Source organism: Pocillopora damicornis, chromosome 2 (assembly GCF_964200805.1).
Source record: "Pocillopora damicornis chromosome 2, jaPocDami1.2, whole genome shotgun sequence".
In the NCBI taxonomy this organism is placed as follows: domain Eukaryota; kingdom Metazoa; phylum Cnidaria; class Anthozoa; order Scleractinia; family Pocilloporidae; genus Pocillopora; species Pocillopora damicornis.
Genome location: NC_142671.1, coordinates 34,512,900 through 34,537,497, shown reverse-complemented (window position 1 = coordinate 34,537,497; position 24,598 = coordinate 34,512,900). Strand labels below are relative to the sequence as shown.

The following is a 24,598-nucleotide window of genomic DNA, read 5'->3' as shown; positions in this document are numbered from 1 at the left end:
AGAGCGCGCAATCACCGGTTCGAGACTTCCCTGACGCGCCTGGACGAAGTCCCTTGCGGGTTTGTAATCAGTAATGCTGCTGAATTCTCGAGAAGTAGCGGATAAGGGGATATATTAGGTAGGCGGAGACGGCAGAGCGGAAGGGGGGGTGCAAAGTCATGTCTCGTTCTTGAAATCGTTTGCTTTCAACAGTTCTCGAATAATCCTGCCAAAGGCAAATTTGTTAGCACAAAATACGCGAATATTTAACCGGTGAAAACACTGAAAATTCGGATGAATCACCAAGGCTCTCTAAAGACTGGCTGTTCATGCATGGTAATCTGTAACCTTTCCCAATGGCGTGGTGAGAGAGCCAACTTGAAAATTTCAAGTGAACTTTATCTTTTAATGGAAGCATTTGAACGGAATATTTAACACTGTATTTACAGTGGATGGACTCTGTTAGTAGCTAAAAGATTCTAATAATTACAATAATTCTTGTTCATTTTCCTACATCAATAAGCTTTTACTGATAAGTTTTTTATTTCCTTATGGAATAGTTCATGTCCCACTTTGCCATTTTTAAACATTCTTTAAGTATCAGTGACTAAATTTAGTGTGCTTGCCTGAGGCGTGTTCTCTCTACACAACTGACCTCCTTAAACAGCATTAGTACGGAAAAAAACTTCTCTTTGTTCACTGCAGCCAGTAGCTTCATATTAAGGCTTGCAAATAGGTTAAAAGACTGACTAAGCTATAATGAAGCTTGTAGGAACTTTTTTTTTTTTTATCAAGAGACACCATTAAAGCTTAGTATCTATATGCTTAATTCCAGCAATCCCTGGGCGTTGCCCCATGTTCGCTCGGCCATTTATCGAACCTGAAAGTTGAACATAGAAAAGAAGAACTGATAAAATGATTGCTGAAAGATCTGATATTCATAATTTCACCACCGGCACCCAAGCCCAAATTCCACATACATTTGTTGGGGAAGACTTGTTAATGTAAATTCTTTCCAATTTAGTAATTGGAAAAGATGAAAGATCAAACGTCTATAAATAGTTACAATATGTGATAAGTATAAGGTCAGTCATTATTCACCGCTTGGGGGGTGGGGTATGGGGAGGTTTTGGAGGGAACATATGGTTTTCAGGGGGTACGGAGGGGGATATCGGTCGTCACCAACAGAGTGTAAAGAAGGCTATAGAAAATTGACTGCCAATTAATTGCTAATGAGGACGGGGGTGGGGTGGGTGGGTGGGTCTCTTAAGAATATTACAGAGACCTATGTAGGATCAAGTATATTTTATCGTGACAAAATTCTCCAGACCCCCACCCCCCAGACGATAAATAATGACCGGTCCCTATGTAAGTGTAAAAAAAATATGGAATTAGGTAGGTGCGAATGAGATAAAAAACGGCAGCCAGAGAGGAGGAGAAAGGGAAAGAGGGAAAAGGAAGGGAATAAGAAAGGATAGAGAAAAAGGGGAAAAAGTGAAAAGAAAAGAGAGAAGGAAAGATAGGCTCAGTGAAAAATCCCGCCCGTGGAAAACTTATTTCAGCACTTCACTGCTAGATCAGTCTCGTGAGGACGCACATTCTACGAACTAAACGTATATGGCAACAAACGCTTCTGCGCGGTACAAGACGGTGTAAAGCAGGAATGAACTAATAATACCTAGTACCTGCAGGCGACAACTGAGTAGTTGCTGATACAATGGATGATCTCCCAATTTGGGTCATCATTCCTAATCGTGTCCTTCTAATGGATCTGAGCAAACTCTCTTTTACCTATTGTAACAAATAAAGAGACGCTGCAATAAACAAGCATAGAAAATAAACGATTCCAATTAAAATTCTAAGTGCAGCGGTTTTACCGCATAAGCCATCAATTCAGGGGATCGCCACATGGAATACGATATTCTGCATCAAAATTACACCAAAGCTGCACAAGCTAAGTTGGAAAATACCTGGTCATCCAAGAAGCCATGGAAGATACAAAACACCAAACCCTATAAGAATTAAAAGAAACACGAGTGAGGCAAACTTGATCAATATCAGCAACTGTGGAGCCGTAGAACCGTGCGTACCTGGGTCGAGTTGAGTATGATGAACAAATACGCAAGGACTTCACTCCAGTGGATAAAAAACCCCAGCAGCCACGTGACACCCAACAGAGGCAGTAGAGCTGCGATGCTTCTCAATCCTTTTCTGTAAGATTAAAGAAAAATTTAAGGGATCGATCACTGGGGGAACGGGAACGGAGGATTAATAGCATCTGGTTTAAAGAGCTTATTAATTGAAAGAATCACACATACAGTAAAAATCTGACTTTTTTACTCGACCGTTAGGAAATAAAAAAAAAAACAAAAAGGAAACAGGAACGAGAAAACAAAAGAAGAAACTTGCCTGGTCTTCTCTACCTTATCAGTCTGATATTTTTTCGATATCTTGGTGAATATCACTCTCAGTAGAATTGCAAATATCACAAGATTGACCTAGAAATGAAAAATTGAAAATGTTTGACCTTGGTCGTTTGAAGAACAGAGAAGCTCTATGTTAGAGTACTTTTGGATTGAAAGTCACAAAAACAAAATCTAGCCTCTTTAGTCGAAACGGCGCAGCAGAACAAAGGAAAGCATCGAAAGAGTTAAACGAGAACTGAAAAGAAACAGAAATAAAGGTCTTCATGATCATTATTTATCGCCCGGGGGTTCTGGAGGATTTTGTGTTTGTGTAATGATAAATTTTCCTGACCCCCAGGCTCTGTAATATTCTCATGATTCCTCTTCTGTTGGCCACGACTTAGTCCTCCTCGTTACCCCGGAAAGTTATGAGATCCCCTAAAATTCTCCACCCCCCTCCTCCCACCCCGGCGATAAATAATCAATTGTCGAAGAAAAAAGCTGGACTTTTCGAAAGATACACAAGCAATGACTTCAAAGTTGATTTGGGAAAGAAATTTGAGCTTACCACGAGAATTGCCAAGATTGGTCCTTTATACAGCCATTCACCGTCATTAAGCCAGCACCTTGAAAAGATTACAATATTCCAACATCACTAAGTAAAGAAAAACGAAAATAGATCGATGCACTTAACTTATTTACTTGGAACTTTCTGTTTCGTTGCAAAAAAAGGAAAAAAAAATAGAAAAATTGATAGAGAAGAGTCTGTGAACCAAACCTTTACGATCCGAAAAAAGTAAAGAAACAGACATTCAAAACATTATAAATCAAACACATGGGCCTCTTAAAAGAAAAGGTGTAGCAGTTAGAATAAAGAGTTAATTGTCCTGATCGAGGAAGTTGTAGAGTTATACCAACCTGTCACGTATAATCTCCGCTGAAAGTTTCAGTGATCCACACATAACGTCCTTGTAGTATGTCTTGCTCATATCATATGTCACAGGTCTGATGGCTGCTATTAGACCCACAATAACAACTGGTAGACCTGTGGTCAAAGGAGGTTGGTATACTGTGAAATCCCAAATCAAAGTACTCCCGGTTATGGGTTAGTCTGATTGTAAACAAAAGTTTCCTTCCGGTTATGATCCCAGTATCAAGTCTAACGGCAGTAATGTTGCAGAACTACTATATGTGGACACACCGCACTTAATGCCGCGTCAGACACCATAGAAAGAGAAAAGCCATGATAACACCACACACTACATCATATAAGGTAAGACTGAGGTATAGCATCTAAGTTACATTCCTCTCAGTAGCCTCGTTCTCACGGTCTTTACTGTAAGTTACGAACCGAGTTTTTTTCGCTCAGACTTTTGGCCCAAGCGCTAAAAGCACGGGCTATAGATTGGAGCCAAAAAAATGAAACAGGTTCCATAACTTACGGTACAGACCGAGAAGACGAGGTTAGTAAGATAGTTAATAAAACTCTGGGTTTAAAAAGAGGGGGAAGATTTAAATTCAAAAAATATTTTGAGTTTAGAGGGCGTTACTGTGATTGATGGACCGCTAGGGTCCGTTGGGTTAAACAATCATAGTGCATGTACTGAATGAGAGAGATGATAAAAGCTGTAAACAGAGCCTTACCCCACCCGATGACAATGTATGTGATGTAGAACTTGTGGACTGAAAACACTTTCACCAGCTTGATGTAAAGATGAATTCCTTCAACCAACATCCACGTGAAAATAGCGGTGTGTGTTATATGTTGGAGGACAGCCATAGCTGAACATAATTTCTACGATATTATGAAGAAGAAAAAAAGAAAGAAATGTATAGGTACTTAAAATCAAACAGCCATGTTACTCTGGTTTTTCAAGCTGAAAAAAAATTCAAATAAATTAAGGAATATAGGCTCCTGCAAGATTTGCTACAAGCTATTACGGAAACAGTGTGTTCTTATTATCTGAGCGGGAGGGCCGAACGGGAAATATTTGGCTCATGGTGACAACTTACGGACTTCGCTGCGCTTGGTCCACACGGCATGACCCGCAGAGCCAAATATTTTCCCGTTTGACCCGACCTTGCCAGTCGATACACATTTATGCGCAGGACTGCCGTCTTTCTCGTTTTTCCTTTCTTCTTACATATTTCATCCTCGCCTCTCATGGGGCCATACGCTGGGCTGTGCGACTTTTCCCGACCCTGATCGTGCCATTACGTACATTTCTTATACCGGGATTTTTTCATAAGAATCAGGATCAGTAAAACTCACCGGTGTCTGCTTCCTGTTTGTAAAAATAGACGAGTCGAAGATCATCAGGATGTAAACCAGGCATATGGATATTAAAAGGTTTTTATGAACAAATATTCTCTCGGAGTTTCTTATCCTGTGTTAGAAAAGAGGTCACTCTGTTAGCTTTATAGTCGGTACTTCATCTTCAATTAATGTTTTTGCTAGTAATTCAGTTGCAGACTAAAGTTCGGCTGGTCAGATATATATATATATAAACTACTGGTCTATCAGTCGGAAGTCAGTCCACGTTTGTACGTACGGCAGTAAGCGAACAAGTCAGTCCTTTAGTCAGTAAGTTAGTCAGTTAGCCAGTCCGTCAGTCAGTCAGTCAGTCAGTCAGTTGGTCAGTCAGTCAGTCAGTTGGTCAGTCAGTCAGTCGGTCGGTCGGTCCAACAGTTGGTCAATCAGTCAGACGGCCAGCCAGCCGGTCAGTCAATTAGTTAGTCAGAAAGCTGATAGCTGAGTCATTCCGCCCGTCAATCGTCAGTCCGAACAGTCAGTCCGCCAGTAAGGCAGTCCACCGGTAAGTCGTCAGTCAGGCAGTCCGACTACTGTGTTATGCATAGATCAATTCGAAGCCTCAATATCCCTTCCGGGCGTTTGAACTTTCGAAGATTAGCGTCTCAGTCAAATCCCCCTCCCCCCGAGCCAAACTCGAAAAAGCTCACGAAAGCAGACTCTTTACCTTTAAACTCCTCCTTTGAAAAACGTGTATTACGTTAATAAGACTTGATACTTACCGTTCAAATGCCCCACCCCATCCCAAGCAAGGTTCAAACTCCCCTTCCCCGGCCATAGATGACATTCAAATGCCAGTATGGTGCCCGGGGGATGCTGAAACTTCGAATTGATAGGCATATTAGTCACACTTCTGAGTATCAAACTGACTGAGCACCTTAGGCAGGAAAGCAGTATTAAGCAAATTATAACAACCACTGTAGAAATGCTGCTGAGAACGAGATCCAGGTGTGTTTTAACCATAACTTTCCTCTCTTTTTCCTCATTTCTAACTTCCCTGGCTGTGATTTTTAATGTTCCATTTACCTGAAAAAGAAATTTAACTGATTTAACCAAGGAAAGTTTCTGTAACTTTGACAACTGGCCACTAATTTGCCGCATAAAGCACCAACGATCTAGCTCTTTACCATTTATAATTCAAGTTATTTGACTTACATCATATTCAATCCAAGCACAGTTGAAACGTTGAGGAGGAACAAAGACGCGACTGAAATTCATCTAGTGAGAGAACAACAGGAGGTGTTCTTTGAGTCAAAGCTTTCCTCCTTAAATTTCGCTTGATAAGATGGATGTTGGATGATGAATGCTCTCAAAAAAAAGGTCATTTTAAAGAAAATTAGAGTGGATTCGATAAGCTTCAGAATTGAGTATAAAAACTGATCAAATGATATCCCATGGTTCCTATTGGTACCTATATTATTATTATTAAAGATAGGAGCATATTAAAGCGAAAACTTTCTTTTTGGTCGATACCCCTGGGATTGAGATAATAAACAAAAAGATCCCAACTGAAAGGTGACCTTGAGGTCATTTCCCTCAAAAGGATTTTTTTTAGACATGATCAGTTTCCCTCGTACTTTAGAATTCACGGGGGCCTTTTTACTTTGGTTTTACTTGCCTCGCTTGTGATGTTTCCCGCAGGAAGTGAAAGGGAGCTGGCAGTATCACTTCCTGGGGACAGCTGGTTTGGATCAATCCTCAGATTAAAAACCCGTCGCATCCAAAAGTTAGTTACACCAGGAGAATCTTGGCTTATGTTGCCTTCTCCGGAGAATGGAGGAGGAATTTCACTATGGGATATACAGAAGTATGCGAGAACAGATTCCATGAAAAACAGCAATGAATAAGTAATGAGTCCATTCTTTACAATTAATGTTCTCAAAACCGTAAGAGCATTTCCATGGGTATCGTAAAATAAAAACTAGATACTAACAGCCAAAAAGGGTAGAGGAAAATATTATAGGGAGCCAATGAGAATTCGAGCTGTCTGGAGCGCGGGGAAACGCGAGTGATTTGTTACGATTGGTTTTAATGGTGATTCTGAGTCAGTCTCTCTTAATTGCCGTACACCTGCTAGGATCATTGCTTCGCGCATTTTCAGTCTAGTTTAAACTAGAATTTCTTTGCTTTACTTACTATTTCAACGATCTTAGAGTGAAACAAAACCGGAAGGTATGCGTCAGATTTGAGGCCCCGCAAACAAACTCCTTGATATCTTGTATTAATGACCAGCGCTGCGAGTACGTCTGCGAAAGCAACAAAGACGGTAACAATTTAGTGACTTAAACAAGTTCGCCATCCGTAGAAATCCACGTTCATGGCAAAGTTTCGGTACAATTTTTTGAATAGCTAGAAATTTTTCCACTCCAGTTTGAAGAAACAGGGATGGTGCAGTGATGAGAGCACTCCCCGCCCACCATCATAGCCCGGGTTCGATTCTGGCTTCACATGTGGGTTGAGTTAATCATGGTCGGTTCTCGTCTTTGCTCCGAGGGTTTTCCTCCAGTTTTCCTCGCTTCACAAAAAGCAACATTTCACAAGAGTAGACAAGAAGAGCCATCCAGTGGAATGTCCATTGCTAAATTCCCATTTACTTATTCCAATTTTATCATTCATTCCCACTCCCATTTGTCCCGCTTTTATTCTCATAATCCGGAACAAAGGAAATTGATTTGTTTATCTTCATTATCATTATCACATTTGTCATCATGTGAATTTTCGTTTTTGGCGATTAATTCAGTTTTCTTTCCAGTTTCCCTTTTCGTTTTCGAATTGGTTAAAGCCAGCTAGCTTTGGTGCTCGTCTACGTCGGTAAAAAACCCTTTAAAAAAACGGTGAGGTGGCATAGCACCTTTAAAGGTGTGTGCCACACTTACCTCATCATCCTAACCGAGTTCGAGGTCGGTAGTATAAGTTACAGACAGAGTTTTTTTCCGCTCCTATCTATAAGTCCGAGCAGAAAAAGAGGTTTCGTAACTTGCAGTGCGGACCGAGAAAACGAGGTTAGCCAAGATTTCTATACTATCTCTGAGTTCAAGTAGAGGTCCAAGATTTCAATTTAAACAAACTTTTGAATTAAAAGGGCTGTGCAGTGAAACACGACACGACCCGTTAAATCACCCAATCATAGCGCACGCACTGACTTATAGATATGATAAAGTTGGTTAATTTTGTTACAAAAATTATGAATAAGGCCTTTAGATGGAATATTACTTTCAAATAAAAAATCTGATTGTTAATTATGTTACTTGTTTATTCGCATTCATGTTTTAGCTTTGCGTTTTCTTTTTCTACAGTATGTTTCATGCATGCTTACCACTTCTTTGGGACAAACGGAGTCTGACTGAGGCTTGAAAACGTTTTCGGTTTGAGTTGTTTGGAATATGGCCTTAAGAGAAAGAAAATATATATATGAAAAGCTCATAATTCGCAGTCCTATGAAAGGTCAGTTTGAAAATGAACCCCCAGACAATCATTAAAAAAGGCTACCCTCTGGATCTGGGAACGGGAACGGTCATTATTTATCGCCGGGGGGGGGGGGGAACAGGATTTTATGTCACAATATGATTCCCAGGCTCTGTAGTATTGCTAATGACCCATTTCTCTCTCCGGCAGTCAACCTTATATGGTCCTCCCTCCTCCCTAATATACTCTGTTAGCGACGACTAATTCCCCCCCCCCGTTCCCCCTGAAAAGAATGTAAACTCCCAGACTCTTCCGACCCCCCGCCCCGAGTTGATTAAACGCGACCCGTCCATAAGGGGTTTCTTAAATTCTTCGATAACTTATGCAGATAAATCAAGCCTCTAGGAAGACCTTTATTTGATTTATTAAAAAAAAAAGTACTCTTAATTTTTTTTAAAAAAATTCCTATGTCCTTTGTTAAAAGAGTAGTAAAGCGCATATGTAATTTCAAACTGACAAAGAATGTAAAGTCTGTCATATGGTCCTAAAGGCTAAAATTCGTACCTGTGAGAAATTGAGCGCCACCATATCGTTGGAATGGTTGACTGGATTTAGTAGGAGAGCTCCACTTTTACACCAAAGGCTCAGATAATTAAAGAACAGTTCTTTGTTTGTAAAGTTAGTGGCCTTGTTCACAAATGCTCTTGTTAGTTCCAAAATGTTTGTTAGATTCACTATGGATAGCTGAAAATGAATAGAGGGAAGCCTTATATTAGTTCCAGTAAACTCAGTTGTTTACCCAATGAACTTTAAGACAAACACGATGACGATATTAACTTCTTTGTTCGTGCGAACGCGAATCAAACAAACTATTTCAATTACGGCATTTGATTCTTGGCCACTGTAAAGAGTTCTAAATCTGATGTTTTGCGCTTTAACCCTTCGTCAGAGCGAATGACAAATTCTACAAATCTAGATGGTGGCCGATTTATGTAAGCAACTCAATTAATAAAACCAAATCATCTTAGTTGTTATATTCCTTATCGTTTCTTTAGAAACTTACCGTCCCCCCTTACTACATGCAAAAACGAAAAAATTTGAAAATAAATCAAAAGCTTGATTTATTTATTTGCTATTCCAATTGAGTCATGTATCGCGTTTCAAACAACCGCGGATTAGAATACATCGGAATCAAGCTACTACATACGTTATGCCTGAATTCTTGACGGAGAGATTTTTTTTCGCAAAAACAGCTTTCTTTGAAACTCCACTTTGTCATATCACCATACGGTGAAGAACAACGGTTCGTAAAATTTCCTGTGGCCAAATGAAAATAAATAAGTGAAAAGTAGGTAAGCTATCTTAACAATCTAGTGATGGTGATTCAAAGTCTAACTGAATATCAAGTACAACCAGCAGCAAATGCTGTAAGCTTACGCGAATGCCTGACGAAGTAAGCTCCATAGATCTGATTGAATTTTGTATCGGGTTTACACAATGAAAGGATATTGTAGAAAAATTAACACAAGCACTGAACACAGTCTGAACCTTGGAATAACAACTGATTGGTTTACGTAATCCTCCTGGCGAGGAAAGAACAGAAATTAACTGTTACTGGCCGAGGTGCATGACTGAAATTTCTATAAACGGAATGATAGTCAAAGTTAATCAACTTACTTTGTACGATAAATTAGTTGAAACTTTAGTCAACGTTACTGACTTTTCGAATTCAGGACGTGCTCTTCTCACTCGAGTGATCATACTCCATGATCAGAGAAAAAAAATGTCATGTGAAGTGCACTAAAACAGTAACCTGTTTTCCACCCACAACTGGGCACTGCGTTTGACTTCTAGGAGTTATATCGTTTCCTTTTAACCTTTTTAATCCCAGAAGTGACTAAGATGTAACTTCTCCCTGTAATACATAAACTACCCTGAAAACTGGTAATGAGAACACTCAAACTTAACATGTTTGTTATGTTATATGTTGCCTTCATCTCACACCAAATTCTTGTCGCTTATTCACAAGGTACCACGAGGAAGCATAAAGAGAAAATTAACAATCAGATCTTGGGAATTAAATTTTTTTTCACAAAATAACATTTTTTTTCGACGAAGCGTATCAAAAAATTTTTTTACCTCCTAACTCTGGATCCATCTCTGAACAGTTCCTTACAACAATCTCATTCAGGGCAGTTCTTTCCCAGTACATATTGAACTTCGTGTAAAATGGACAAAAATCTGAAATAATTATTTAAAAATTCCCCTTCAAAACAGCTTTCACAAAAAATATTCTTGAAAAGGCATGAGTGCTTTTTCTTCCTTCTGTAATCAACATCTTCAAAGTGCAGACTAGGATGTTAGTCAACACTATTATAAGAGGAAGATCAAACACCAGTCATTATTTTTCGCCTGGAAAGTAGGAGGGTTGAAGGATTTCGGGGGGGAGGGGTTTTCCAACTTTATCGTAACACAACAAAAATCATCCGACACTACCATCTCCCCTCTCCCCGCCCCACCCACCAGGGTGATCAATGATGACTAGTCCCAAAAAACAAAGGTGCGCTCGACATCAGTTGAAGGTTTTTCAAGTCCATTATTAGCAATGTATTGTCATTATCAATCTATTGTCAATCCTTTCCATCCCAACCTTTGTCGTTTCTTTTCGCTTCATTCTCCTCATTTTTATGCCTTTCTGTCTTGCAAAACTAGTATTTCGTGGTCTTCATCATTTTGAAGAAAACTTTTTTGCGCGTTACAGGATGATACGGTTCAAATTCCGGTGACAGCCTCCGGAAACTCTCAAAACTCCAGCCATTATTCATCGCCGTTAGCAAGGGGAGGGGGGAGGTGGGAGGGCGGAGGGGTATGAAGATCACGGTAAAACTTACCTGATCCCCCAGAAGGCTCTTTAATATTCTTATGATCCCCTTCCATCAGCAGTTCATTGGCAGTCAACTTTACTAAAATTCCCCTTTCTATCTGTAATATTCTGTTGGCGGCAACTGATCTTCCCTTCCGTTCCCCCAGAAGACCATACGATCCTCCATTATCCTCCGAATCCCTCCCCCCAGACGAAAAATGATGACTAGTTCCCAGGTCTTAGTCATTGCCATTTACACTTACACTGAACGCAATCTCTCTCGTCAGACTTGTCCCTGCAGTCTGCTTTCTGATCACATCTGTCGTTAAGTGATCTTATTTCATCTCCGCTCTTACAGAGGTACAATCTTTCATCAGATACGAGTGATAAGTTTCGTACTCCTGAAAAAAGTGTAGAAACACAAACAGCCTAAAAAATATCGGAAAAGATTTTTGTATAATGCAAAGCAGAATAATTATTTTTCGACGTCCACAAATCTGAGCGGAAAGATTAAAGAAAAGTAGCTTGATGGAGCATGTTTTTAAGGGCAAAAAAAATGTATGTCCCTTAGAGTCCCTATGACACGATAGATGTCTCGATAGTTAGTGGCCCATGGAACAAACCTGTAAAAGCCCCTGTACATTGCACGTGACCAGCTTTCAAGTAACATCCAGGCCTCACTCTCTGCTTTTCTGAGCTGCAAAAGAAGTCAACTCCATTCTCTGTCCAGCGGTAGCCTTCCAGATGGGTTTGGTTCCTCCATATGCAAACTAACGTAATGCAGAAAAGTCATTTACATGGGAATGGATAAATTAAATTTAGTGTGGTCATTTTCTTATGAATTGTGGTGGTAAACCAGCTTTTAGGTACAAAATACATGATAATTCACAGAGAAAATTAGCTAGAATAATTGCAGCTCTTGTGACTACAGGATGAGACCTCTTTGGAAAATCATTGTTCTCCATTTTTACGCAGGTATTTTGCTTTCCCTTCACAATCACTTGCCTTTACAGATTCCTCTCTTTGCTTTCAAGAACGCCGCTACGTTACAATCCGGTTGACTACAGCGCTCAGTGTTTTCGTCATTGGATATAATGACTGACAGCGTTCTAGAACACGAGATAACGCCATTGTGACAGTAACAGTCGATGCAGTCACCAATAGTCCAGGTGCTTCCACTGATATATGTATTTGCATCCTCGTCCTGACACAAGTCATCTGAGAAACAAATCATCAGCAGATAGGGACTGAAAAAAATCTGTTTTGACAGGAAATGAGTGAGTTTAGAGAAGGAACCTTCCCCCGTCTCTCCTCATGTGGTGTTTAATCTTATGGTACTTCCCCTAAGGCTATTTTTTGGCACACTTCCCTTGGAGATCCAGGCGGATCTAAAAATAGTGAATTTAATGTTGCTAATTCTGCTCACGTGTACATCCCATGATCCCACACGGCTTCTATGCGTTCTTCATTGAGACGTCAAGCAACACACTGAGTGAATGTACATTGGTCTCGGAAGACCAGATACTTAATTCTAAGCTTGAGAGTAATAACGTTTGAAATAGGGCTTACAAAGGGATACAGTCTCATTAACTTATTCTCTCTTAGCTGTCGCTGACGTCTATGCATTGGTTTTATTACAAAGTTGCACAAACTTTTCTGTTTAATAATTAGGACATTTGCTCCGAGAGAGCTCACAAACTTTATGTTACACGTCCATTCTCGATAAGGGAATGTGACTAGGTTGTAAAAGAGAAGGAGTCTGGTCTTTTGGATAAAATTCGATTCGATAGTGATGGATTCAAAACATAGACAAAGACGATTAAAAAAACCTAGAAACTAAGTCATTTCGATACAGCCTAAGTCAGTTCGATACAAACTAGTGGAAGATAAATTTGAATGGTAGTCGAACAACAAAGAAAGTAGTAATAACCTAAAATAAAGAACATCTGCTGAGAATGGAGAAGATTAAAACAGCTTGAAAATGAGAACTAGATTTTTTTAAGATGGACCAGCCATATCGAACCCTCTTAGAAGTCGCTCTAATCAATCAAACTTACCCGTTTTACAGGAGCCGTTTCCCGGCCGGCAACTCGGGTCGATAATGTCACACAGATCATCACTGGCTATCAACTGAAGTCCTCCAGGACACACCTTCATACCCCAGCGCACCTGACTTGCGAGTTGTGGTAGTGCTATGAATTACAAAACGCGCCTTCAGTGAAAAATTGAGAGCAATTTTTCAATTAAATGCTGAATGCAAATTCGTAATTGCTTTCGTTTTGCTTCAATACACTAACCACTTTGTGATAGGCCCAAAAAACTCGCACGCTGCATGTGCAAATCAAATGCAAAACAGTCAATCACTCGTGTCAATCACCCGGCGCTTATAGCATCTTGTCAATTATTACTTTGCATTCCCACTGGCTAATACTGATGTTCACCTTGATTCCAATTAGCTGTTGTCATAACTTTGGTTTTCGTTTTTCGAAAACTGACAAATAATCGTTTCCAAAAAATGATAACATTGCTGTTAATTCATTTGGATTAGGGAAGGAAGAGCGGGGAGTGGGAATAGTGTAGAGGTGAGAGCGCTCGCCTCCCACCACTGTGGCCCGGGTTCGATTCCCGTCCTTGCTGCAAGGGTTTTCTCCAAGTCTTCCGGTTTTTCTCCCTCGACAAAAACTGACATTCCTGATTTCAATTCGACCTGGAAACAGTGGAGAGGACGAGCCACCTTGTGGAATGTTTTATTATTATTATTATTATTATTGTTGTTGTTATTGTTATGGTCCATTAAGTTCGCTTAGATTTAAAAATGAGGTAATTACAAAGCAAATGCCTTGTAAATAACTCATTATTATTAATGACCTTATCAATATGAAAAGTGCTTAACATCGTTTTCTTTCCAAACGGAACCGCTATTCTCATTCACAATTGGCCATCCATATCATTTCAATATCTATAATATTTTACCTGGGCATTTCTCAGCACAACAGACTGCTCCATTGTAGATATAACAGGTTGATAGAGACATTTGTGGGCACCCTGTGGTCCGCTTATGTCCGACAAAGAGGAATTGACACCCTTGGTAGTCCCAGTTGTCTCCTCGTGACAAAATGTGGCCACCTTCGACGGTTTCAATTACTGAGTAAAGAAATATTTATTATATGGATATGAAAAAATAACAATGTCAGAGGTAACGGAGTTGAGCTAAATTATAAAGAGTGGTAGAATACGGTAGTTTTAATCGCTCTGTGTTATTTATTTTGAGAGAGTAGCCGAACCAACAGGTGCTTTCCAGAATTGACCCTAGCCGGTTTTTACCAGTTTCCTCGAGTAAAAATAAAGCCATGAAAATGGTTTTTGCGGTGATTTCAATTTCCGCCCGGGTCAACATTTAGTAGCTTTTTTTGATAAGTATAGATCTAATGGGCGAATCTTGATGATGTATGCTAATTTGGTTAAAGCGATCTTTAAGGTAGCTCTCGGCATGAATTGAGTCTAAATCTTTAACCTGACGTGTACCTTCACAAGTTTCTCTCCTGGCTTTAATAAACTCCACAGCGTTACACCCTGGTTGTTCACAGGACTCATTAAAAGGTACGTATGCCAAGTGTTTGCCTGGGAAGTTGACTTGAAGTGTCCTCTTGCATTTCAGACGACCCCCTGTACACTCGCAGCCGAGACAGTCGGACACCTGGAATGATATTAACAATGAACTCTTCAAATGTTATTCGAGCTGACATTACAAAAAGAAAAGCTAAGCTTTCCGAATGATAAATTAGTGTAGTGCTTTAGTTATTCTAAGGGTTGAATTTTTACAAGGTTTGCCATAAGTATGAAAATTCACCTTCCAAACATCTTTTAGAATTAGAATCTGCCCTTCCTCATCACGACAAATAACTAAAACAACAACAAGAAATCATTAGTATTTATTTTTGATTAAGCTTGTCTCTGATGGTTTTTTTCCTTCCTTTTTCGTATGAGCGATGGGGGAGGAGGGGGGGAGAGGAAAGGGGAAAATGGGGAGGAAAGGAGGAGTGGTATAGGGTGTTGCTAAGATTAGTGAAAGCTCAGTTACTTGAAAAAGTCGGATTTATTAACTCACCATTCTGGCACTGCGCCTCATCAGAAGCGTCCGGACACTCGGCGACTCCATTACACACGTGTTCTTTCCTTACGAAGTGGCCACTAGAACAACCAAATACCTCATTTAAAGCCTTGAGCTGAAAGAACACTGGAAAGAGAAGAAGCTTTTAAGATGGAAAATTGCACTGTGTAAATGTCATTCGTTGGTTGATCAAAACGAGTCGCTCTCTCTACTGGTAGGGGAGGTAAATTTTAAAAAAAATTGGCTCAACTTGGCCAGAAAGCAGTCATTTTGGATATTTGATTCGGTAACTGATGATTTCTCAGCATTACAGTTTCGCCTCTTACCATCTCTGCGATTTCGCTCCACATCGTTCAACTGATTAAGGTGGGGACAATTTTGTTTTATGTTAGGAAGGGGGTTTATAAACCTGTGATTCAGATCGAGAGTAACTACATGACAAATAACAAACAATCACATTTCATCATTGCAATGATTTAACAACGACACTTCATTTATTATTGAAACCCACCCTGGCAAGCAGCGACTGTCCCATCCCCTGTTGGTAAAATATCGTTACTTGGCTGATGACATGGTATACATCTTCCAATTGTCTCAACTTGGAATAACCCATACTTGATAGTCACGCGATACTTCGCACAACTGATCAAACCATCCCCGCATGAGCAATTGAAACAGACTCCAGAAAACCAGTGGGTACCATGATCCCGCACCATGCCTTTCTCATCGGTGCAGGCTGGCCGAGAGAGCTTGGTACAGGTTATCTTTCCATAGCTACAGGTACACTTAGTCATGTTGTCGCTAAGCCACTCATGTCCATCTACAAAAGCGTTGCCATGGGAATCCCAGCAGCCACTTTCAGTTTTTAGGCACTCGACTTTAAGATTGGGTGCACATGTACATTTGAACAAAGGATTTGGGTTCCAACTCTGCCATACGTCATAGCTGTTTCCTTCTTTGTCTCTGCAACCTACCAGAAATTCAGAATAATAGGCGACCAAGTGGTTACCAGGCATAAATTCTCGATGCAGGCAGTCACGGGTCACCTTTCTTTGCGTACTGTCCACGGTTATGCCATTTGTAGCTACGAATGGCTTCAAAACTAAGTACCTCATTTTACTGGGATCAAAGTCTTCTAACAACGAAATATGTAAAGGAAGTATTCAGTCATGCGAAGTCTGGTTTCCGCAGTTTTATCTATTCGGTTGTTTCTTTTAAAGGAAAAATCCATGATCTATCACCTGGGAGGACGAGGTAAGGAGGATTTGGGAGGGGGGGGAATTAAAGGGGCATTGGTCGACCCCCATATATTATAAAGGGGGGGACTAAATAAATTGCTCGCCAATCAACTGACGATGAAAGGGGGACCATAACAATATCATAGAGCCTTAGGGGGGATCACAACCAAATTCATACTACTTCTTCACCCCTCCCCCTCCCCCCCCCCCCCCCGGCCGATAAATAATGATCAGTTCATAACTCGTTTATGTGTCACTTACCAGCTTCTCCGGCTTCTCCACCTCCACAGTATCGCAAGCTGCAGGAGTCTACACCTGTAGGAAAGGGTCCAAATTTGTACACCATAAAACCACTGCAGTTTTTCACTAACACCAAACTATACCAGTGACAACAATTGGTATCCTTTGTAAAACAAACCATACGCTGCACCACACCCTCCTCCACGGTTGGATGTTTGCCATTCAACCAACCAGGTGACAGAGTACCACAATGCATTCTGGGCACGCAATGTGTCGGCATAACAGTCCCTGCGCGGCCAGTCAGCCTGTACCAGCCATTGGGTAGGTAGGCGTCACACTTCAAAGTGTTGTAACTGAAATAGTCCGCGGCTCTATCACGTTCGTTGAGTGTGTTGTAGTCGGTGCATTCATCGCCTACTAACAATTAAATAAACAAACAGACATACAAACAGTTATCGAAACAAACAATAGAAATCGACGATATGAAATTCTTTTGTTTATTTGAAACGTAGAGTCGATCATTCTTTTAATTACAATGACAAACTTGAAAAGTTTCGGCACAATTTTCGCTAACACGGTTCTGTTTAAAGACTGAACTTCGTATTGCTTGGTTAAACGAAGTAAACAATTATCGCAAATGAGATTAGAACTGAAATAACGTCATTAAGTTAACGTGGATAACTCTTTTAAAAGGGTAACTCTTTTTCCATATTGCATGCTCATCTTGACATCCATGAAAGCATTAAAGTTTGTAATGATGGCGTAGAATTTGGGAACGGTTCTAATCTTTCTTATAAAATTTTGTTGAAGAGGCGGCGTGGAAAAGGCTGCAGTTATCAAATAGAATACTAGTGTCTGTGTTCAAGTTGAACTTTCACTCACAATTAAACAATCAATCAATTCCTTATCATTTTTAAAGGCTTTAAACTGCCTTTCTTATATTACCTAACTTATTCTTGATCGCTACCTGCTTAGGTGGCAATGATCCTGAAATAAAGAAAGTCTCTGAGAAAATTTGTCCAGATTTTATGAATTAAAGTCAGTATCTGCGAGTCTTTGGGTTAAAACGTGGGATATCAAGTTAACTAACACCCATCCCTCCCCTGAGGGACGCAAAATGGATGAAACCTCCCCCTTCTCTCGATAAAGAATTTATTTTGCATCTCAAACAACTGCCAATAACTTTTATTTTAGTAAAAAGGCAAAAACAAAGTGTCTTTAATATCGTGGTTATGTTTTGAAAGTGGATGGCAGACGATGGAGGAGGCATTTACATTGTAATCTCTGAGGGTTTTCGTCTACAAATGCGATCGATGAAAGGAGTTCGGAGAATATTACATTACCTTCAATACCAGCTCCACACACTCGAAAAGTAAAGCTTAAACCTGCATTCACGTCCAGTTTGTAGACAAAGAAGCCGCTGCAGTTCCTCACAAGTACACTCACAGATGTCATGCAACAAACTTGTGACATGGAGAGACATACTGATCGTACTACTAAACCTTCGTCTACACTTGGATGGTTACCCGCCAGCCATCCGGGAACTAACGTACCGCAGTGTTCAGCGGGAACGCAAGTTGTTGCCATGCGCGTACCGGCTGAGCCATTGTATGTAAACCAGCCCGTTAATGAGGTATCGCTGGCCTTATCGATGTAGTTGGTAAAAAACCTAGATCTGCTTGCCTCGTTTAAAACTGTGTGGTTTGTGCACTCGATTGCTATAGAACAGGAAAGAAAAACAAACAACTTAACATCGATCTTTTTGGTTCTCGTTTTATGAAAGTTTGGATGTCAGTGATCAAACCGAGAAATAGTAAAGGGAAAAAAAAGACATTTCTAATTCCACTACGACGAAACGCACCCCTTTCCATGTTTTTTTAACTAAGCTAAAGGGTACTCTATGGCAAGCTAGACTATTTTAGATTCATGTCCGACAAATGTCTTCTATATTGCTAGTATGTAGGATCAAAAACGATCAAGCGTCTTAGTTCTCTATCACCAACTTACTTAAAATAATTTCTTTTTTCCTTAAAAATTTGGAAACCATATCTAACCGTTTCTCTAAAACCATAGTTTTTATTTCCAAGGAAAATGAATTTTTATTTGACTGGCGCAGCACCTTCAAGCAAATTACGGCATTTTCTCTACTGAGAAGAAATACCAGCCTGCTTTCGTTAATAATGTTTAAGCATTACTATAATATTCCCCGATTCCAGCAGTTTTGGCAAGCTTAAGTAGTTTAGATCGTGTGACGTGTTCTGTGAAAAGCAGCTGGCTTCTACCTCTGTCGAAATGTTGAGTCAACTTTAAGGTACAATAAAAAGAATGGAAACAACGTTACCAGGATGAGGACTGGAAATCCCTTCACATGAAGAAAGTATGGCCACAGCAAACAGTGCAATGAAATGGTGCAGCATCTTAACCAGTATGCATTATCCTGGGCAGTTTTAGGAAATAAAATTGCTTTTATCAAACAGAGAGAAACATTTTCTATACCTTTTAAAGCTACGAAACCTCTTTTTAAAGCGCAACTACCTTCTTTACACCAAGGTAGATTTAACTAAGGTGTGCCGAAAAGTTAATGCAATACTCTTCTAAACAGTTGTCTGAAAGATGTGATCAAATCCTCGTCGCAAAGCTTCGTGTCCAGGGTTTGACCTCATCGTACCCTTTGATTCATTGGTGAGTTTTTCAATTACTTTCAAACACGTACTTGCATTTAACGGTGCGCATAAAAATTCACTCTGGTTAGGAAAAGCGAGAACAATTTGTCCATGCATTATGGAAGATGTTTACGAAGAGAGCTTGGCATATACTCAGTGGAGTATCATCAATGTTTGTCATTATTACCTCTCATCGAAGTTGTAGAACGCAATGCTAATTTGGTTAACACATGAAACTCAAAGTTTAACCGGTCAATACTATAAGCCAACGCTTCGTCTTGAGGGTTTTCAACCAGCTTGTTAAATGCAGTGCGACATTTATCCCTCTACAGGTAACAAAGCCCTACCGGTACTTGAGTTAAAAACCTCGTATTATGTACCAACTATTGTAATAAATATTTATAGATGTCTATATTAAAAGCTTGGTACTTATAATTAGAAATTGAGCTGTTGAACGTATAAAATGTAAAAAAAGGTTTCGAAACAAGTACGGATTGATTTAAGAGTCACTTGATATGAATAAAAAGCTTGATTATGTGATTAAATTTCAGGGTTTCAAGACAATTACTCTCGCGGTACTTTGTTCGTAATATAAAATTCGCTCCCTGAATTTTGATACCTAAAACTTTTGTTCATCAATTTTCATTTAAAATTCATATCTAGTTATAAATGACAAGTCGTCACATTACCGGCTTGAGGCAAATTTTGCGACACGATTTCATAAGACAGGAAATCAAAACTCAAACGTAATTTTCCCAAACAAGTATGCACAAACGCCGGGTAATATGAAAAATTGTTTGTATTGCTCAATACGTAGGCTTCCATGAACTATTTTCGATTACAAGGGAAGCAGTGTTAACAATCAGCCCACTTGCTCCTGGAGTCGAACAAAAAGACACTAATTGCGTTGTTTATGAAAGGTATCAATAGAGCGTCGGTTTAAATTGAAAAAAAAACCTAAAATGCTTAAAGAGCATTTTAAGTCTACTAAAAACCTCACGGAATCGAAGGCAGGCGATATTCTAGTTGCAAAATTTCCTTCTTCGAGGTTACGACCATTTTCTATCTGGTCTAAATTGTTTTTGTTCTAAATCATGTTGGGCAAATCACTTTACCGTCTGTCGGAGTATGGATGCAACAAAACATTTCAAACATCAACAAGTCAACACGTTTCGCAATTTTTTCTCAAATACGTGCTCAATCATCCCATTCGTCGAATCCTGATTAAGGGTTTGTTTAATTTATAAACTGACGGAAGAGAAAAACCGCAGTCATAACAACTTGGAAGATTAGTGACAAAATTTTTTATTGTGTGTTAACGACCGAATCACCTGCTGCGAACAAAGTGAAAAAGCTTTAGTAAAAGCGAAAATAGATTTTGACAATTTGCGACAAAAAATTTCAACCGAATTTTACATTATATCCCTCTTGGCGAAAGAAGAAAAACAAGACAATAAATTTTTGATCAATTAGCTGCTTCATATACTCACTCGTCTTGTTTTCCATGTGGGATAAATAAAAAAAAAATGGAAAGATAAAGGATATGAAAATAATACCTAAATGAGATGAGCGGAACACGACGCAATGATCATATTTATAATTTCCGACCATGCGTCATCTTCGACTTAGTGCTTTGTTGAAAGATGAGTGGAAGTAAATTCAGAGATAAGGAAATTAACCAACATTTGAATATTCTGCTCTTCAGTGACAGGAAAACTAAGTCTGTTCAATTACTACATTTCTCAGAGGCGTGAGAAGGATTTTCCGGATGGGGGTTATGGAGAGAGGAGGGGAGGAGGGGGGGAAAGGAAGCTTGCAGTAGTGCCTTATTGGCATGTGGAGCCACGCTAGCTTTTACTCTTTCTTACAAAGAGGGGCGCCACATCTCTACGAGAACCCCCCCCCCCTCGCTTAGTTACGTCCTTGTTCGAGTAATTGACTGCTCCTTGCGAAATATTAAAAAGCGATCGGTCCTCAGCCATAAAGGATGGAGAACTCTTTGCGGAGGCCAATTTTTATAATATATACTATCGTACTGTACTTCCAGGGATATTAGTTTCCACTTTTAAATATTTATCTATATCTGAAGGAAAAAAAAGAAAGCCCTCGTTTTTTGTGTCTATTTACACTATAAATGAAAATAAAGAATTTTACATTTGCATTTATTTGTTGTTAGGCTACGGACTTCGCTGCTCCTACATTTATCATTCAAAGAAAAATAAGTGGCGCTCGTTCTTTAATGCTGATGAGGTATTTCATGAATCCTCATTTTGTCAAAAAAACCCAACAATAACATCAGTTTTTAAAGATAAAAGATCTTGAGCGGATAAAAAGCAATTGTCTTGGCTAAAAGCTAAAACAAATTCGCTCAGTTTTATCGTATCGAATATCTCAAAATATCATAATTGGATTCTTGGCTACTTTTAATCATTTCCCGTTGGAAATTAACATTCTTCATCAAAATTCAAGTTCACTGATTGAACGTGATTAGTATTTTTCACAAAGATATTTTCATGCTAAAATACGTCTTTTTAAATCATGCAAAAAATGAAATAGTACACCTTTTTTTATCATATTATTTTTTCATTTCACTTTGGTTTAATTTTTTTCCTTTCTGATTTTAAATGTCAAGTAAGTTAGGAAATGAAAAATTTTTACCAAAGAAAAATATATAGTGTTTCAACTAGTTTTATAGATCTTATTGTGACAAATAAATACAAATTATATCTGAGGAATTAAGGAAATTCAGATAAAACTTTCGGGAAAAGAAGTGTATTTCAAAGTTGAAATAATACTACTTTGGGTAAGGATATCCGGTTAAATCAAAGTTGTAAAATTAAGAATTCTACTTGTTAAATTGAAAGCAATAAGAGAAAACAGTGAAATTAGCCAGTGTTTCGAAAGATTTTTGCATAAGGCTTTCGGAAAAAAAATTAGAATTCTACTTAATAAATTGAAAGCAATAAGAGAGTACTGTGAAACTAATCAGTGTTTTGGAAGTTTCTGGCACAAGGCTGTCGGAAAGAGCTTAAGTTCTTCCTTTACTCGTGAAATATCCAGAAAAAAATTTCACAGCTATGCACGATTGAAAACGAAGGGTCATTGGCATCAGTTACGAGCTATAGTGAAAATTAGCGAAAACCATCTGAATTATTGGATCCTGAAGCTTCGTTCGGCAATGACGAATGTAAAAACCAAAACCCTGACGTATCTCTAAACAAAGCAAAATTTGTACAGCGAAATAAAAAAAACCCGTAAAGTAGTTACGATACAGCACAGTCGTTGATGAAACAGATGTCTAAAAAATAAGTCGCGAGCAAATTTATCGCCTACCTTCAAATCTTCCGTGTTTGTTCTTGCATGAACTAACACCACTACTGCGGAAGTCACTGCGAGTTTTCGTTTATAAGAATTAATTTGTACTGGACTGGATAGCGCGCGTATCAGAGACTTTAGCCGCTCATCTTGCAAGGCGGAAGGGACTTAACTGAACCAATTATGTTTTTATGTTTATTTTGTACACCTTATCATCCAGGGAAAGTTGGAGAACCCTCTCGTTTTCCAGTTTTGGAGACAAAACAAGCATAAATTACCTTTAGGTCAGCTTGGTTCCAAGCGAAAGCTCCTCCCTCAAATGTATGCAAATATGAAACGGGGCTAAGGGAAGAATCAATTGGTTTACTTTCCAGAGGCGTGTGGACACAGTAGGATGTAAAACTCAAACAAAGATAAGATGAATAAATACTAATAAAAATCATGCGTCATTTAAAAACAACATACATTGCATCAAATTACAACGCACCGTTTGCTACTCTTATAGTAAGGTATCATTAATGCAAACATTGACATCCAAATTACTTGCCTTCTTTTCTATGTGTGTGCATATGTCTCGTCCAAAGGGTCGTGTTGGGCCAGTGCTTCTCAGTCCATGGTTCAAAGCTCTATATTTTTTGGGGTTGTTGCACATTTTGTACAAGGAAAAACTTCAAGGGAACTGAACCATTCTCAAACTTAAAAGCAACGTCGATCATTTTCATTACAAGAAGAAAACGACTGGTTAATGATGCAGCATGGAACGTGTTTATAAAACATGAGTAAAATTCCTTTATAACAATTTAAAACACCGTATTGAATCAATAAGAAAGAAACAACGTTCAACTTTGTCACTGAAAATTGAAACAGAAACAAAAAATACAACTGTTCCCTTTTCAAAAGAAGATAAGTCGAAATATTCCTCACGGGTGAAGTGTATTTCAAGAAAAATTGCTTGGGCCTCGAAGAATTTCAATCAGTTAGGCCCTTTGAGCCCCAAAAATATAGTTTCGTTCCTCAGTTGTAGCATATAGTATTTGGGAGGTCACGTTCAAACATCGTCGAAACTTTAATATATTCGGGCTTCCTATTCTGCAATTTCTTGAGTTGTGATTGTAAGGAGACATCTAAAGACCGGTTTTCTTTTGAAAATAACCTGAAAAAAGAAGGTAAACTGAAGCAAACAATGTTTCCCACTACCTTTAAAAGCTAAGAATCCCAAGAAAAAAATAAGGAAAAATTATGGATCAAACAGAAGCAACCAAAAATTATGAAACGATACGGTGCTGTGACGTTACTGAAAATTTCTTTTCTCTTTAATGAGATTTTTCTGTCTACAGAAGATCTCGTGCAAAGACCTTTTTTATTTTCACATAAAGAAATACTCAGTTGAGGATTTCTTAGTGATTTATCTCAGTTGTTTTTCCAAACCCATGGTAAATTTCGAGCACGGAGACTCAGTGCGCCCGGAATGCATTCCGGGAGTGGAACTTGCTCAATTTTCTGAGCCTGCGCGAGGCTAATAATTAAGTTACAAAAGTTAACTGCATCTCAAATTTGCATGCAATGGTTCTTGAATTAAATTTGACACCAGTCAAATTCGTGTTGGCTCGTTGATAAAAGGAGTATTCCTTATTTAAATATACACTTCTCTTGCAAAAAGTATGCATTCTTATTTTTTTTTATTATTTCTTCATCGATTATGTCTTTTTATTTACTGTTATTGCAATCACACTTGCGCGAGGTTTTGTACTGAACTTAAGGCTAAAGCACAGATCACCATGGGATATCCTTAGAGGATGTGGTTGACTGAAGGAATTTTTTTACATATCCACGTTCCTTACATAGCTTTCTCGGTCGTAAAAGCAGAGCTACAACTGAAGCCTAACCTCTTAACTGCGTACAAAAAAATAGAACTGGAGAGATTTCCATGGCTGAATGCTCTTATATAACAGCGAAACCCTATCTCTTGAATTTAATTGTTTGCGTGGACTTCTAAGCTAGACAAAACAAGCTGTCTCTAGTATGGATGTTTCGGTTTCAGGAGGAAGTTGACTGAAAATCTCCATGG

At 39.0% G+C, this 24,598-nt stretch overlaps 1 protein-coding gene across 6 annotated transcripts; it reads right to left on the bottom strand.

The window, feature by feature from the left end:
• Window positions 1–483: 483 nt before the first annotated feature.
• On the bottom strand, window positions 484–22,705 carry LOC113669983 (uncharacterized). Of its 6 annotated transcripts, none has more exons than XM_089195628.1 (31): window positions 22,549–22,705; window positions 18,894–18,989; window positions 17,896–18,270; window positions 17,498–17,539; window positions 16,574–16,966; window positions 15,586–16,044; window positions 15,072–15,200; window positions 14,814–14,866; window positions 14,489–14,660; window positions 13,937–14,107; window positions 13,021–13,155; window positions 11,969–12,181; window positions 11,587–11,733; window positions 11,227–11,364; window positions 10,240–10,341; window positions 9,308–9,417; window positions 8,665–8,844; window positions 8,012–8,083; window positions 6,832–6,941; window positions 6,314–6,485; window positions 5,851–5,913; window positions 5,573–5,721; window positions 4,657–4,771; window positions 4,029–4,179; window positions 3,303–3,429; window positions 2,953–3,010; window positions 2,389–2,477; window positions 2,070–2,190; window positions 1,950–1,991; window positions 1,658–1,770; window positions 484–859 (listed from the first exon to the last, which is right to left on the bottom strand). In XM_089195628.1, the coding sequence occupies exons 2-31, from the start codon at window positions 18,967–18,969 to the stop codon at window positions 805–807; spliced, it is 4,332 nt and encodes a 1,443-aa protein (XP_089051754.1). In that variant the 5' UTR covers window positions 18,970–18,989; window positions 22,549–22,705; the 3' UTR covers window positions 484–804. The 6 variants fall into 6 exon arrangements, with proteins under 6 accessions (XP_089051754.1, XP_089051752.1, XP_089051750.1 ...); XM_089195626.1 differs by having other exon boundaries at window positions 1,665–1,770; XM_089195624.1 differs by having other exon boundaries at window positions 1,665–1,770; window positions 16,574–16,969; window positions 22,549–22,704.
• Window positions 22,706–24,598: the final 1,893 nt, after the last annotated feature.

Bases quoted from the DNA above. Each gene is read 5' to 3' on its own strand.
- LOC113669983 (XM_089195624.1), bottom strand. From the start codon at position 18,969: ATGCTGCACCATTTCATTGCACTGTTTGCTGTGGCCATACTTTCTTCA. The intron at 16,970-17,497 runs GTAATATAAGAA...TTTAATTGTTAG, and splicing joins AGCGATCAAGAATAAGTTAG to TAGGCGATGAATGCACCGAC. The intron at 4,772-5,572 runs GTGCTCAGTCAG...TTTCTAACACAG, and splicing joins ATACTGCTTTCCTGCCTAAG to GATAAGAAACTCCGAGAGAA.